Here is a 15144-nt window from a genome sequence, read left to right on the forward strand (position 1 = left end):
TATCTTAGTAAATAAAGTATTGATCTTTTCCATTGGGGACTCTTGGTTCAATTCCACTATCCGTCCCTCAGTGATATGTAGTGGTGGCAACTCATTCCTAGCAAACAGTATCAATCCACATTAAATATAATATCAGTCACAGCAACCTGAGCTCTATGCCTGATAGACCTGATGCGGAAAATGAAATCAACCATTAAAAAATAAGTGTATAATTCTAACGCTGCTGCCATCTTTGTTTTGGAGGAAAAGGGAGACTGGGAATGTGGTCGCTGCAAATGCATGCTGCTCCTTTGAGTTTAGCAGAATGATGGCCCTTGTTACATCATCCTCTCTTGCCTTGAACAGTTCTGTTAAAACAACAACATAACAAGGGCCTGGTGGATCAGGCCAAAGACCAATCTAGACCAGCAATCTGTTCTCACAGTGGCAAACCAGATGCCTATGGGAAGTCGACAAGCAAGCCCTATGCACAAGAGTACTTTACCCACTTGTGATTTCCAGTAACTGTCTTCAGAGGCAAATGGCCTCCAACAGTGGAGCTAGTAACGGTTGATAGCCTAATTGTCCATGAATTTATTTAATTCTCTTCTAAAAGCCAAATGTGGTAGCCACCGCTACTTCTAATTTATAAATATGTGCAACACATATTTTGTATATTTTGTACAACTGGCTGATTTTTTTTCAGATCATTTTTCTAACATATATATTAAATTCTCGTGAATTAAATGGACACACATATGTATGCATTAGTAAAATAAATACTGTCAGAGCTCAAAACCATCTTGCTATCTGCAATAATTATAGTGGATTGCCCTTAAGTACTAATTAAGCAGAAATCTTTCGCAAAGCAATGGCATATCATGGAACTGAACGCTATGCAAGCCAATCCTGAAAACATTCACTTGCAGGTGAGTAACTGCAACTGTCACAAAGGGATCTTACTTCCAAATAAGTGTACTTATAACCCTGATCCTAAATATATGGACATGAAAGCAAGTCTGCTTCCAAGGAATTGTGTAAAGGGCTGCAATATTCAATGATGACTGAGATTCACCAAGTAATGTTGATACGTCTTTAATGCAGCTTTAAAACGAATGGCTCCAAGATTTTAATTTACTTCTCTATAATGCTATCTGAACAAACATTCATATTTATTTATTTTAAAAACATCTTCTCTTGACATACTCCTAGTAATAATGCTACCTGATGTACTTCTGCCATGGAGTTATATATATTATTTTCAGAAGCTCTAGGCACGTCCAATCAAAGTTTGAAGATGCATGGAAACAGAAGCTCAGTGCTTTTATTTGTAAAAAGTGTGTTATCAAGGTACTAATATTTTGATAACGGTGCCCTGTGTGCCAGCACACAACGAGTACCATCACACACACAAAAAGCACTGGTTACACTATTTATTTTTGACCTTTTATTTTTGTCCTTCCCTAGTCAGAAAGAAACCTGGTAGCTCTTCTATGCAGAAGCCTTATTAGGGACACAGTTTGTCCAGATTCTTCATGAAGGCAAAATGATGCGAACAAAACAAGCTTCAGTCAACCCTGCCATCACTTTTGAAAACATGTTTGACAACAAGAGGAGTAGCAAAGAGCACAAGCGTTTCAATCACTCCCCGTCCAAGCATTCTCTCTCTCCCCCCCCCACATTAATGGTATGTTGTTTGGTAGAAATATAATGTGCTGTATAGTGTAATAAAAGGCACTGATCATCGTTAAGCACTGAGCCATTTTCTAACTCTATATTTATCTAACAATATTTTTAAGTGTCATATTCACGCTGTTGCAATAGAAGCTCCTGGGTGCTCTATTTCTTCTGTCCTTCCATCATTTACCTGGTTTAAAAGTCCCAACCTTATTTAAGGCACATGTGGGCCCATACTCATGCCAAGGCTCCCATCACATACCCACTTACCTCGGAGTAAGTCCCATTGAAAGGGTCTTGGTGGACTTGTATAGAATCGCCCTGCAAATTATGCAAACCAATTTGGCTCAGATCTGTGCTGGAGTAACGTCGACTGAATCAATGGGTTTGTGATAAGGCCCTTTTATACACTTCAGCGTATAAAAGTGAAGTCATTTAGTAAGGTTTCAAAAGGGGGCATGACAAAATTATCTTTAAGACACAACCATCAGTTCTAAAGAGCTGGCCACAAGTTCTTGCCTTCTAACCCAATCAAAACTGAATCAACTTGTCACTGGAGGCCTGGCTTCAAGAAAACATATGGGTCCCGGAGACACAACAAAAAGCAAAGCGGGTGCAGTTAGATTTTCATCCATATCCTGTGAGAGTGCCAGTATAGCATAAAAGATTATTTACTCAATAAACGAAGCATAAACCCAGTGTAAAAGTGCTAAAAGTAGGCGTTCAAGAAAACACAAACAAAAATACTTCAGTCAGATACAGTTTTACTGACAGCTGTAACTGAAATGTTGACGATTACTAGAACAGATGGAAATAGGAGGGAAAAGTAGTGTTTTGAAGTGCTTACACTGTCAATTGGTTAACTTTGTACCAGAAAGTCTGAAAGGACTTTTGATGTGCAGTCATATATACTGGATTTTTCCATAGAGGGGTTTTTTTCAACTAAATTTTACTCAAAGTATACCCACTGAAATGAATGTAAGTTAGTAATGTCAATTAATTATGATGGGTCTACATGGAATATGACTAGCCTTGCATACAACCCTGAATCTTTCCCTTGGCATCTGAATAGTGCATGCAAACACCGGACCTATTTTTCTTTTCTTCTCTTTGAGAGGGTATATATATGATTTCACCATTCCCCAAACTAATTGGGATACTGAGACCACTTCTCACTAATTAAAATAAACTGATGAGATTTGAAGTTGATTATGCCCCCTTTTAATATATATAAAGTATAGATTTTGGGTAAGTTCTTTCCTTATCTTTGCCCTAAAAATCAATAGGATTCCATGAAGTGTGAAGGAAGCAATTTGACCCTTTCCATTTAATTTTCCATCCACCATGAATAGGGACGGAGTTTCCAGCTCTATTTGTCTAAATGAAGCCAACTGGAAACCTCTCTGTTTCATCTTCATATTTGGGGTGTTTGCTAAGCATAATAGTTTCATGTCAAAATGAAAGTCCTCAAACTGACTGGTATATTCACCTTTGTTATTCAACAGACTAGAAACCATACTAATTAGATAAAATGTATGATTTAAATGAAAGAAATAAATTTAATGTCATTTGCTGAGGTAGACAATAGACTGTTACTACTCAGCACAGACAAAGGATGAATATAAAACTGAGGAAAATCTTGTTGATAAAACATGCTGCTAAAAATAATATTTAAGTACCCATTGTGGACCCAGTGGTTTCTGTTTCTGTGGATGTAGGTGGAGGTTTACAGGCAATCGCCCCGATTCTAAACTTATCTATTTGGAAGTAAGTTCCAATGACTTTAATGGATTATAATTCCAAGTAATTGGACTTTGGGTTGGGGCTGGTGGCTCTGATGTTGCACAATCCAGTTAAGCTGAGATAGTCAGAACTGAATGTAAGTCAGTGTGGTCATATCCACTGCCATGAGACTAACACATGGGCCTAAGCACATTACTCAGAAGGCTATCCATTGATATCGATGGTGTTTACTTCCAAGTAATATCAGGGTAAGGTTGCCAGTCATTGTAAATCCACCATCTGTGACATGTAAGGCTTGTGGAAAGGAATGTAAACCACACAACAAGATATAAAGGGAAAGATATAAAGGGAATTGTTGACTCCACTCAAACAAAATTAATAAAAATTCACAATGACCAAAAAGCATCAAGAGTTTTCTCCTGGCTGAGATATAACATGTACATTCCACTCCTAAACAAAAAAAGTTGTTAAGTTCTGTTGGTTTCAAAAGAACTCATTAATTTTGAAAACAATGAAAATGTGTAATAGTATGAAAGGACAGTTGACGGCTTGAAATAAACCATGCTTAAGGTAGGCATATATAGGTTTTTCATCTTACTACAGTGTGACATTTTATCCATCTCCCTTACTAAAATTTCAATGCCGAGCTGTTTCCTTTTAAGTACGCTCTGTTTTAGGGATGACCATTTTCTTTTAAATCCCTTTATCAACTTTCTACTAAGTTTATAGGGAATGGATTTTGATTGACTTTCCAGTGCCTCAAAACAAAACTGTACACAATATATATTTTTGGAAGTTATTTTTCCAATGTGGGAAACTTTATACTTCAAAACCTCATATAGACAATATTTTTGCATTCTAACCCTTCTATTTAAAACTAAGGGAGGCCAGCATGTGGTTTGATCCATAAGTAGAACAAACTTCAGTAAGAATTTACCAAAAAGTGAAAAAAAAAAGTTTGAGAGTAGCTGTAAGTAACAATTACTGAATGAGAGAGGCTTTTATCATTATAAAGTATTGAAAATCATAAACACACATATTGTGCGAGTTAGTAATAAAATACCATCCAATCAAAGAAAATTATTAGACACGGTTTACTGGTGCAAGAAGCGTCAGGGGCACACTGATATTTCCCCATTTTGAAGCAACCTCTTTACAATCTGATTGCAATTTATGGTGATCACATTAAATTCTGCCTTTTCGTTTGTTTTGAGTGCAAGGAACAGAAGCAACTGCCTTATGGGTTGGCTGGATTCTACCCCTAAACAAGAGATTCTGCTATTTGATAGACTTTTTGCTCAGTGATCTCTTCCAATACCTAGAGCACCCAAAATGCTGTCTACTAAACAAAGAAAGTTTCTTTAAATCAGATCACTTCTAAAGGATGGTATGTTGAGAAAGCTTCTGCCAAAGAGTTGATTTATAGCAACAGGAACCAGTTGACATTTACTTAAACCGGCACAGTTCTGTTGACTTCAGTGTGACAACACCAGTGTCATTAGCAGTCTAAGGTGAGCCCTGAACATCATCATCATCATCATCATCATCATCATCATTAAAACTGGTTCATATATTCACAATGACTTGGTAAAACCACACCAGCTAAAACAAGAGATTAACAATACACAACGCCATAATTTTGCTTCAATCCACGTGGCCATCTTCTGCTAAGCAAGAGTTACCATTCTACCAGTGAGCTAACAAATTCTCTTACTACCAGGCATTGGGGTTCTTGAAAAAGAGCATGACTGACACAACAGCCTTGGGAATAATTTTCACCACTGACCATTCTAGTCCCAGTCCAGTGTCCTCAATAATTGGTGCAGATGGCAACTTTAAATTATCAGTATCAAGGTGGATGTATTTTTTTTTAAAAAAAACCACAACAACCCACCATAAACAAAGATAAGGGTTAATGGAAGGCAGAAATTGTAGAGATATTTCACTTGACGTTCTTCATCTGTAACAGCAGCAGACTCCAGTTGTTCTAGAGCTCACCATGCACCTCGGGGTTTGGACAAAGACCTGAACGAGAAAGGACAATGTTCCGTGTCATTAAAGTATTCAACAATTCGATTCTCTTACAATTACAGAACTTTCTCATTTTTTTTTCATGCTGCATAATCTCTTGGCCACGACTATGCAATAAATTGCTCGCCAGGGTTACAACTATGTAGAATATGCTAAATCTTGACATACATTTTGATCAAAGAACAATGGCAGGTTATAGGTATCATAGAAATCTGTCAATGTTACTTTGATAGCAGACTGATCTTTTTGCCTGATTTGGCATGGCGCCATAAAACAGAGCAACCCGGTTTCTATATTGATTGATTCATGTTGGCAAATCTTCACAACCTTTTTACTTTTGTTATGGGTATATTAATAAATAAACTACTTCTAAAGGTGCGTAGCTCTCTGGAAGTTTTGAGCTTTGAGCAAACAGCAGGTGAAGGGATGTATCAAAAAACTCTTTTAATTTGATGATGCAATCCTTATTTGAGGTGGATTTCCCTCACGCCGTTATAAACTCTACAGCATTGTCCCACTTGTGTTTTCCCACTGCACAAACTTCTTCAAGGAAAATAATTGCCTTGAAATACATATCAAGAAGATACTCCAAGCTTAGAAAATGAAGAGTTTTCTAGATGTGGACATATCAAAGTTATCGAAAAATTATGGCTGCAATCCTAGACACACTTACCTGGGATAGGGAAAGAGATTCTTTTTGGTTCACATTTAAAGGTGAACCTGCCTAAATCTCAGGTTCAAAAAAAATAACAATAATCAAAACATAGCCATTCTTCAAAATTTGCACTTCTCTGAATTTTGAGATGCAACTGTCCAGCTAAGTCATGTGTACAAAAATGCATATACTAGGGCAAAGTGTGCATAAAAATGTATACAGTGAAAATAATGTATAAACATGCATTATATTAGGGTAAAGTTCTTTGCACAATGTGCATATTAGGAGAAATTCACTGATGAATTTTCATGAAAACTTTTTTAAAAATTGCAAACTGATATGGAAATATAAAGATCTGAACGTAAGACTGGAAAAAGGAAAGCAAAACCAGAACTGAGAGATTCTGGGTATCGGTCCCATTGAACTCAACGGGGCTTGCTTCTGAGTAGGCATGTATAGAGTTGCACTGTGAACCTAATTATTTGGAATATGTCCTATTGTAATTCGGGCCTTTACTTCTGAGTAAATATAGTTAAGATGGAGTTCTAAGCCTATTATTTGACAAGAAAACTGGGCCTAGGTTACTTAGCAACAGGTCCTCCAGCGAACTACAGTGGGTAAGTTTGGTTTACTGAAGCAAGCAAATTTCCCCTGTAAGAACTCAAAATAGAAATTTCAGTGTCACACAATAAGTGAATGGTTACCAGTTCAAAAGAAAAGAAATGAAACCAATTACAATGGATTTGTTGCTCTACTAAGGTCTTTCAAGTAGGACCGTAATGTTTGTTCCTGCAAAGCTTGAGTTTGCAGAACCCCACCATACAACAGGGCTATAATTAAACACTGTATTTATTTCCTGGCCATTTCCAAACTGTTTTCCGAAAGGTGAGGGGAGATAATTATGAAACTCCGTAAAGTTTCATTAAAAAATTACACCCATGAAGTGACTACATCTTCTTTATTTTCCGGTCCCAGAGAATATTACAGTGCAGCGGAAATGCTAACATAATTCAGGTACAAAAACAGAGCTGTATTATTTAGAACTCTGTTGTACTTCTTTGGACTTGGCAAATCATCCTGAAGAGCAACTCTCAGTGAGGACTAGTCACCTGGAAAGCATCAACTTTCAAAGCTCTGCTGTTAGAGGAATAATAGACATGTTGGAATGAGGTAGAGAGAGGGGGAGTGGAAACATCCAGCTTTTGTAGCAGAATGGATGTATTTTTCTACCCTTGTGCAATTCAAAAATGCATGAATGGTTTCTGCTCAAGCTTTCTACATACATAAATATATTCACCTTTGGGATGAGAATGGAAAACTCCAGCCAAAGAGAATAATTTTGCAGAGCTATGAGCATGTGAAGGCGATTATTACAACGGAAGTCTCTATGTTACCTTAATGATAACTTTGGGGGGCAATTGAAATCTAGAGTAGTGTATTATATTGCCGTGGTAAATCTACTGATGAAAGTCCATACCTTAACCTAGAGAATATCCTTGGCCAGTCTCCTAATTTGAATTGCAATAAACAGTGTAATTAGCTTGGCTCCCTGTAAAGGGGTAAACAGGAAAGCAAGGATATGACAAAGGTTGTCGTTTACGTAAATCCATGCCCTTCCATCCACCGCCTTCCCAAAATCTTCTAGACTGTGATACATAAAGGGACAAATACTCATTGCAAGATAAGATCATAAGGTCCTATAAGATCATTGGTCCCGTGGCAAATCTCAGCTTCCAGCTTACGAAAAAAGAAAAAAAAGGTATTAATCTGAGAAACAGCTCCCAGTTGCTTAAGCAGAAAGTAAAGGCAGACCAAAAGAGGAAAAAGAACACACATTGTGTGTTTCATTCTTTTTAATTCCCTGTCTGTGAAAAGTGTAGTATAGAGATTTTGAGTGAGATCAAAGAAAACTTTTGACAGATAACTGATCCACGGTTGTCTATATCAAACAGTTTCATCATTTTAACACACATCATTAAAAGTGTGTGGTTTTTTTGCTCTTTAGTCAACAAGGAACACAAATGTCATGTAAACATGCAAAGAAATGCCAGTATATCTTTACAGCAAATGTTTCTTGAATCTGACATATTGGTAGCATCAGCTGGACAAATTCTTAGGGAGTCTGTTCAATTTCCCTCTTCACCCCTTGCAACAAGACTGAGGACCCTGAATATTTTCCATTCATACAACGTAAAAGATAACACAGTAATAGCACAAGCTATTGTTCCTATGAGCCCCTCAAAATAACATCATATTCTCTGAATTTTGCTTTGTGCAACACTTCAAAATATTTCTGCACTGTCTTTCTGTATTTTGTATTTTCCAGTGAAATTTACAGCCCCACGAACTGCCATGGGCAAATTCTTTTTGTGGGCCATTTGGTTGACTGAAAGCGCTCATCTTTCACAAAGCTCTGCACACATTGAAAACAGTTTCTTGAGTATATACCCCTACACAAGCTGCAAGCAGATGGGAATGGCTGCCAACATCAAAACAAATTTATAACAAAGTTGTAATGTGATAATAGAGCTGGGGGAAAGCATAAACAAGGATTTCCCCATATTTTGCCACTTAGCCCGGTCTATGTGGTGCCTGTGCGCAGTGATTCCTGGGGAACTTTACTTTTATACTTCTCTGATTGCCAGATGTGATTCTCCTGCCAATTTGGAATCAGATTCCCTCCCTACCAGAAGCTAAGTTGAGATGCTTCTGGCTTCCTTAAAGCTAAGCAGTTTTATCTCCCTCCATTGATGATGTTGTAGATCTGAATTAATCTGAAAGCTGAATGCCATGGCTTCTCTTATTTTCTTTCTTTCTTTAAAACTAAACGTTTTTCTCTAGAAATGTGTTTGGGAGCTCTCTTTAATGTCAAACTTCTTTTTCTCCTTCCCCATATGGAAACGGGAGTCAGATAGTGTGGCTGGCTGCTTTCCTTTCTCCCTTGCATTTTGTGGAGTTTCTCTTTAGCATGTCTGCCATGTTTGTAGTCCTGTGAGATTTTACAAGGTCAGTCACAAGGACTGCTCTATTCTTGCACTCTATTTTCTTGTTTCCTCTCCAGCCACGTCCAGGCAAAAACAGCAAAACTACTGCTGCTGTTCTTATATATTTATTTAAGAAAACACCTCTGATAGTTATTTAGTTCCGTGAGACCCAAATGTTTGAATCCCTCCAGCCGATGTGAAGGCCTGCCCCTTTCCCTTCTGGCGTTGGTTGTATTTTGTCACAGTCCCAAATGTGCCTTCTTTGAAGACCCATTGATTTCAGAAGAAATTGCTTCCAAGTAAGCCTGCTTTGAATCGCAATCTAAAGCCACAATTCTAAACAGGATTATGTGGAAATGAGTCCCGTTGAGTGGGATGATAGTAAACCCAAGTTCTCATGAGGCAAGTCAGTTTCCCGGGGGTTCTTTTAAGGAAATCAGAATGCCGAGGATAACTTTATACACTTTTATTAAAATAAAATAAAAGTGTGTATACATATACATATGCATATACATATAACTGACCAAGGAGGCTGTGATTTATGAAATTAGCCAGGAGAGACGAGAAAGAAGACGAAAGACTAACTAACCTGATACCTAACCTGGTGCAAGTTTTCTTGGAAGTAAATCTTACTATGTTCAATAGGACTGACACCTGTGTAATTGTGCACAGGCTGCACGTTTACTAACCTACTTTGGCGTAGGTTTTCATAAGCAAAAGCTTACTTTGCCAGTTGTCCCAGGAAACAGAATTCATTACATACAACTTTCAACATACTTTTGGCTTCAGTGTGACGGCAAATTACTTCACCCTAAAACTCCGGGCAAGTTTGAGAGTTAGATCAGTGAGTCGGAGAAAATCTGCTCAGATCGTTCACCCAGTTTTTCCTTACTCTTCAATGCCCTTTTCTCTTCGCCTCCATATAGTTTGGGGCTGGGGAAATAACAGACTATGGGAAGTGCATGCAGAGTTCTGAAAACAACCTTCAATCTTTGCCTTTTCTAATATTTTAAGAAAAGCAATATAGATGATGCCCTGATCAAAAGAAACATCTTGGTATACTTTGTTTTTAAATGATTTATCTGTGGGTGTCGCAATGGAGGCTTTTTAACAGTTACACTTTTCCAGTCCTCCTACATATTATACTTAAAAACATACAATAAACTTCTATGGACACTTCCTAAGTTCCATCAACGTTTAACTTTTAATATCCCTTATTTTGGAAATTAATAATAGTTATTTTGAACCTTAAAAGCCTATTAAATATTATAGTAGTGATCGTTAGATGTACATTTCCACCCATACTCTTTCACTCACTCTTTATTCCTAAAATGTTTTTATCCAAAGGCGATGGTCTATGTCACCTTCCCCAACCTGCTGCCCTCCAGATGTTTTGGACTACAACACCCATGAGTCCTGGAGGGCACCAGGTTCGTGAAGCCTGGTCTAAATCTATTTAGAATTTGACCGAAATGGATTAAGCAGAATGGCCTTCTTGGCCTTAAATATTAATATGTAAAACTAAAAGCAAGGTGGATACATGACAAACATGAATGAATATTCCTAACAGGGAATAATTTATCTGGGCATTATTTCAGTTAGAAACTTCTGGATCACACTACAGAACCACGCATTTGCTATTTAAAGGATGAAGCAAAAGTACCAATTCTTTTTTGGGGGTGGGGTGTGGGGTAAGGAAGTCCACAAAATGTGATTTGAGCAGGAATCAATCTTGAAACTGCTTAAGGGCACGTGGCCTACCAAAATACTTTGGGAAGCGTTGCAATGTTTATTTGTTCTCGCTCATATTCCACTGCCCGCCCCCCACTCCCAGGATATCACAAAAGGAAACAACTGCTAAAGATAAAAGCTGGGTGCATCCCAGCACCATTAAAATCTGGGGCCATTGGCCTCAACCGGCTCACGATGGCAACCTCAAGCGTTGTATGTAAGGAATATGTTGTGAGGCAAGATGTGGTTCTATTTATCTACACACACACACACACACACACACCCCTGATTGCCTATTTATTACATACGCATGCACACACATATACACATATATATGTCTACGGAAAAAACCTGGCACTTGTAATACTTGACGAAAATTCGTAGCACATGCGCTTGGCGTTTTAAAAATGGGTGGCATGACAGAATTTAAGAGCAGATTTTCAGTCTATTTAGAGGATCCCACTTTCTGCCCCCAGTTCACGGCAGTGCAATGTCAGTGCATCTTCCGTCTACAGAACATTCCCCCCCCCCCAAGTGCTTTTGCTGCACCCGAGCAATACAACTGAGTGGAGGGGAGGGGAGGTGGGGGGGGGGAGTTGCTGTTGAGAGAGAGCAGCACATGTTACATCAGACACAGTACCTGATTTTTCAATGCACAGCTTGTCAGCCAGAAAGTCTGCCTCCTGGGCGATAAGTGAGTATATTTCATCTTCATACTGTTCTATGATAGTTTCGCACTGAAAGGGAGAAAAATAGCAGCTCTCCAGCAAAGAACTAAACAAGACCATTTACACAGAGCAGAAAAAGGAAGAACCGCCTCACAAAGACTGTTTGGGATTGTTTGCTTGTGCAGCACCCTGATCAATTGTTCTATTCCCCCCCATATAATTAACAGTTATATTGAATTTCAATATATGCTTATTTAAAAAAGAAAAAAGAAAGAAAATAATGCTTTGCATAATGATATTTTGTTAAGGATTATATTTTACTGCAATTGTTTCCTCATAATGCAGGCTGCTTTAATGGCGATACAATTGGTTTAAATTAAATGTATATTTTAAAAAAAAAGATTATATCCGCATTCTCGCCATGGGTGCGTACATGTGTGTGTTTGTATAGATGCACGCACATATGCACACACATATATTTGTGCACACGGTTTTCTATTTTAGCAGAATGGTAATGTTTTGCAAAATGGTACAAAAGTGACAAGGGCGCTGTGCTTGAAAAATCTCTTCGGGTGGTAGGCAGTTAAGCTCTCCTCGGCCATTTTGTCTGAAACTTACAGGTGTAAATGCCTCTTTCCCCAAAACTCCAAAACGGGTTGTGGCAAAAGCGGAAAGAACCTCGTCATGTGCACTTTAAAAACAACAACAAATGGGTTTAATCAGGACCAAACATCGACTGTGGAGGATGGCCAACTCTTACCCAGCGCCAAAGGTTAGAGTCGGAATACGCCATAACGGGGACAGGGGGGTAAAGTTTTAGCACATTAATTTAAACACAGGATCTTAAAATCCAATAATTTGCTTCAACTTGTCACAGGAAACAAGAGCAATTCAACTGGACCACAAATCATATTTCTGGATTCACATTAGTGTAGCTACTACAATTGCACATGCACCCCAGATCTAAAGACATTGGTACTTATAAGCAAATTCCTTTGACAACAATGAGTTTTACTTCCACATGCTAAGTTTTGGATTGAGGTTCCTGCTTCCCGCCGCCGCCGCCCCTTTGCTTTAAATACTTAAAAAACAAAGCAGAACAGTGAGCATTCTCTAATGTACGATGGTGCCTGGTACAGGGAAAAATTGTGTGTTCTTTCACAAGCGAACAACTTGGTGCTAGGCCATCTTAGGACCTTCCCTCTTGCTTCAACACACTCTAGGCCCTCAGAATATATGTGGACCCTGTCGACAAGGCCCAAGGAAAAGAGAGGCGGAGGCGCGACCTTTCCCACTCTGAATAGCAAATAAAGATTTGAAATTACATTATAATTAATTTGGATTCTTACCTTACCATCACAGTTGCCTACTTCTTAAAAAACAGAGCCGCAACATAGTATTGATCTATACCACTGAAAAATAATTGCCAGTAAAGCAGATGATATATATATATTTTTAAAAAATATTCTAGTTTAAACAACCAATTACACAGAAATGGAGTCAACAGCTTCTATCTATACAACACAGGTGCTGTGTGTCGTGATTTTGCATCTCTAGGCCATACCATTTGTTGTTATAAATGACAAACTACTAAAGAGCCTACAGAAACAGCGTAGCATTATCAAAGCCCTGGCTTTACGTTGAGTGAAGTGATTTAATATACAATATCAAACATTATGCTAATAGCAATTCAGCCCGAAATGTCACCAGTTTATTATGTTGTCTTACCGCATATTTCAAGGGCTTATAAGCGTCAGAATAAAAAAAGTATTTTTTATATTCTGCGTAGATTGGCTCATCTTTCCTAGGAGCATATCTCTTGAATATCTTTTTGTTAGTGACTGGGTCGTCTTGAAGTTGATAGTCGTTCATCCGATCACATATCTTTTCCAAAACGTCCGTTAAGAAGGTCTCTGACTTTGTAAAAGCAACCTAAAGGGAAGGAGAAAATTACATCTCTCTCTCTCTCTCTCTCTCTCTCTCTCTCTATATATATATCTGTATACACTGAAATTTCCAAATATCACAAAGGCAAAAGGCTACAAGCACAGGGCTCTTACACAGGTCAAGGAAACAGAGCAATGTCAGCAGATCTCCATATCTGCATAATTGTTGACCCATATTATTTTACACACATAATTAAAAATGTCAGCTGAATCTACGATGACACTTGCAAAAAAAAAATAAAAATAAACATCTACAGTTCTCATAAAGCATTCCTTATAGACTAATGTGCCATTATAAGCTTTTAGATTTGCAAGCACATTTTGCTATTAAAAGGAGATGTATAAGACTCAGCAAAGCAAAAGAGAAAAATCATATTTCCATGGCCCACGTTTTCTGGACATACCCTTGAAAGATTTCTTGTTGGAATCAGCTTTGCTTCTTTAACGGGAGCAGTTTCTAAAAAGTCTCTCTCCCTCTCTCCCCCCCCCCAAGTCCTTCAGTTGGTCTGTCTTACTTGCTGTTCGTCAACTCAGATGCAGCTGTTTAATGCCTCCCAGGGGTTTGCAGAAAGAAAATAACCGCTTACAAAATTTAGCTTCTCCCAGGTTCTACTGTTACGAGCTTTATTTTCCAGCAGCTGGCCCATGTCTTCGCCCATGCCTCTTCCTTCAGAATTAAGCAAGAATTTGGAGGGGGAAAACATTTAGACGCTACCTACATACTTAGCGAGGGTCTCAACAGCTAGTGCTGCAGAGGTCAAAGAGCAGCCCTCATCCCTGGAAACCGGGACAAAAAACTTCTCTCCCGTCTAGACAGGTCAAGGTGCAAGATGCGCCTATCCCTGTTGCTTCTTCCGGAAGGGGGCGTGAATTGAAGCCAAGTGCACAGTAAACAACAGGGCTGCATCCTTGGGCCTTTAGAAGATCTTTCTCCCCCCCTCTCCACCCTCTGCTGATCAAAGTAGGAAGTTATCATGACAACCATAGTCAAAGGGACTGAATCACAAATGAACTCGATTTCTGCAATGTTGATATATCCAGTCTCCATTGTCTCTTTTCAGGCGCGGTATGAAGCCTTCCGGTCTCAATGATTACATTACAGAAGCACTTTCATATGTGTGCTCCGTTTACACAAAGGAGTTCCTTGCTTCACCACCATCTGGCTACAAATCAGATAAATAAAGGCAGAAGAATTAAAATTAAAGCTTAGGGTTCCTCCCCCCCTCCTCCTCCGCTCCCCACCTCTTCTGCTTCTTAAACTGGGCCCTTTTATGAGACGTTCTCCTTCAGCCTCAGCCCCGTTTTGCATTTGGAATCTTAACTTTTTTTTTTATGGAAACTGGGAGCAACAAAAAAGGTAAATGATGTGGGTTTTATCCCCCTGCAAATGTTGGATGCAAATTTTCAAGCGCCATATTGAAGGCCAATTCGTAAATTAAGCAGATTATCCCAAATGTGGTTCTGCGCACACATGGAATTATACTTCCCCTCTCTCTTCCTCTCTTATTCCCTCTCTCACACACAAACAAACACTTGCACATAAACAGTGACCAAGCAGCATGGTTCCCAAAAGATTAAGTGGAATATGCAATTCAGCAACACTGCCCCCCCCCCCCCGCTTATGGCTTGGGGGTTAGAAAGTCATTATTTGGAAGTAATTTTCATTTATTTCAATGGAGCTTCCTTTATTATGTTTAGAATCAAGATGGATATAATAAAACAAGGATTTG

General features: G+C 38.6%; 1 protein-coding gene across 4 annotated transcripts in view; it reads right to left on the reverse strand.

Annotated features, from left to right (window-relative positions):
- Positions 1 to 4475: 4475 nt before the first annotated feature.
- CNPY1 (canopy FGF signaling regulator 1) overlaps positions 4476 to 15144 on the reverse strand; it is a 54538-nt gene continuing 43869 nt past the window's right edge. For 2 of the 4 annotated variants that reach the window (XM_053410003.1, XM_053410002.1), the window contains exons 4-6: positions 13197 to 13400; positions 11441 to 11537; positions 4476 to 5424 (exon numbers count right to left, since the gene is read on the reverse strand). In XM_053410003.1, the coding sequence (XP_053265978.1) occupies positions 5387 to 5424; positions 11441 to 11537; positions 13197 to 13400 (339 nt within the window). In that variant the 3' untranslated portion in view covers positions 4476 to 5386. Of the gene's footprint in view, positions 5425 to 11440; positions 11538 to 13196; positions 13401 to 14001; positions 14253 to 15144 lie in introns of those variants that run through there. The other 2 variants (XM_053410005.1, XM_053410004.1) reach the window with 2 other exon arrangements.

The sequence above is a fragment of the Podarcis raffonei genome, chromosome 12, assembly GCF_027172205.1.
Source record: "Podarcis raffonei isolate rPodRaf1 chromosome 12, rPodRaf1.pri, whole genome shotgun sequence".
In the NCBI taxonomy this organism is placed as follows: Eukaryota; Metazoa; Chordata; class Lepidosauria; order Squamata; family Lacertidae; genus Podarcis; species Podarcis raffonei.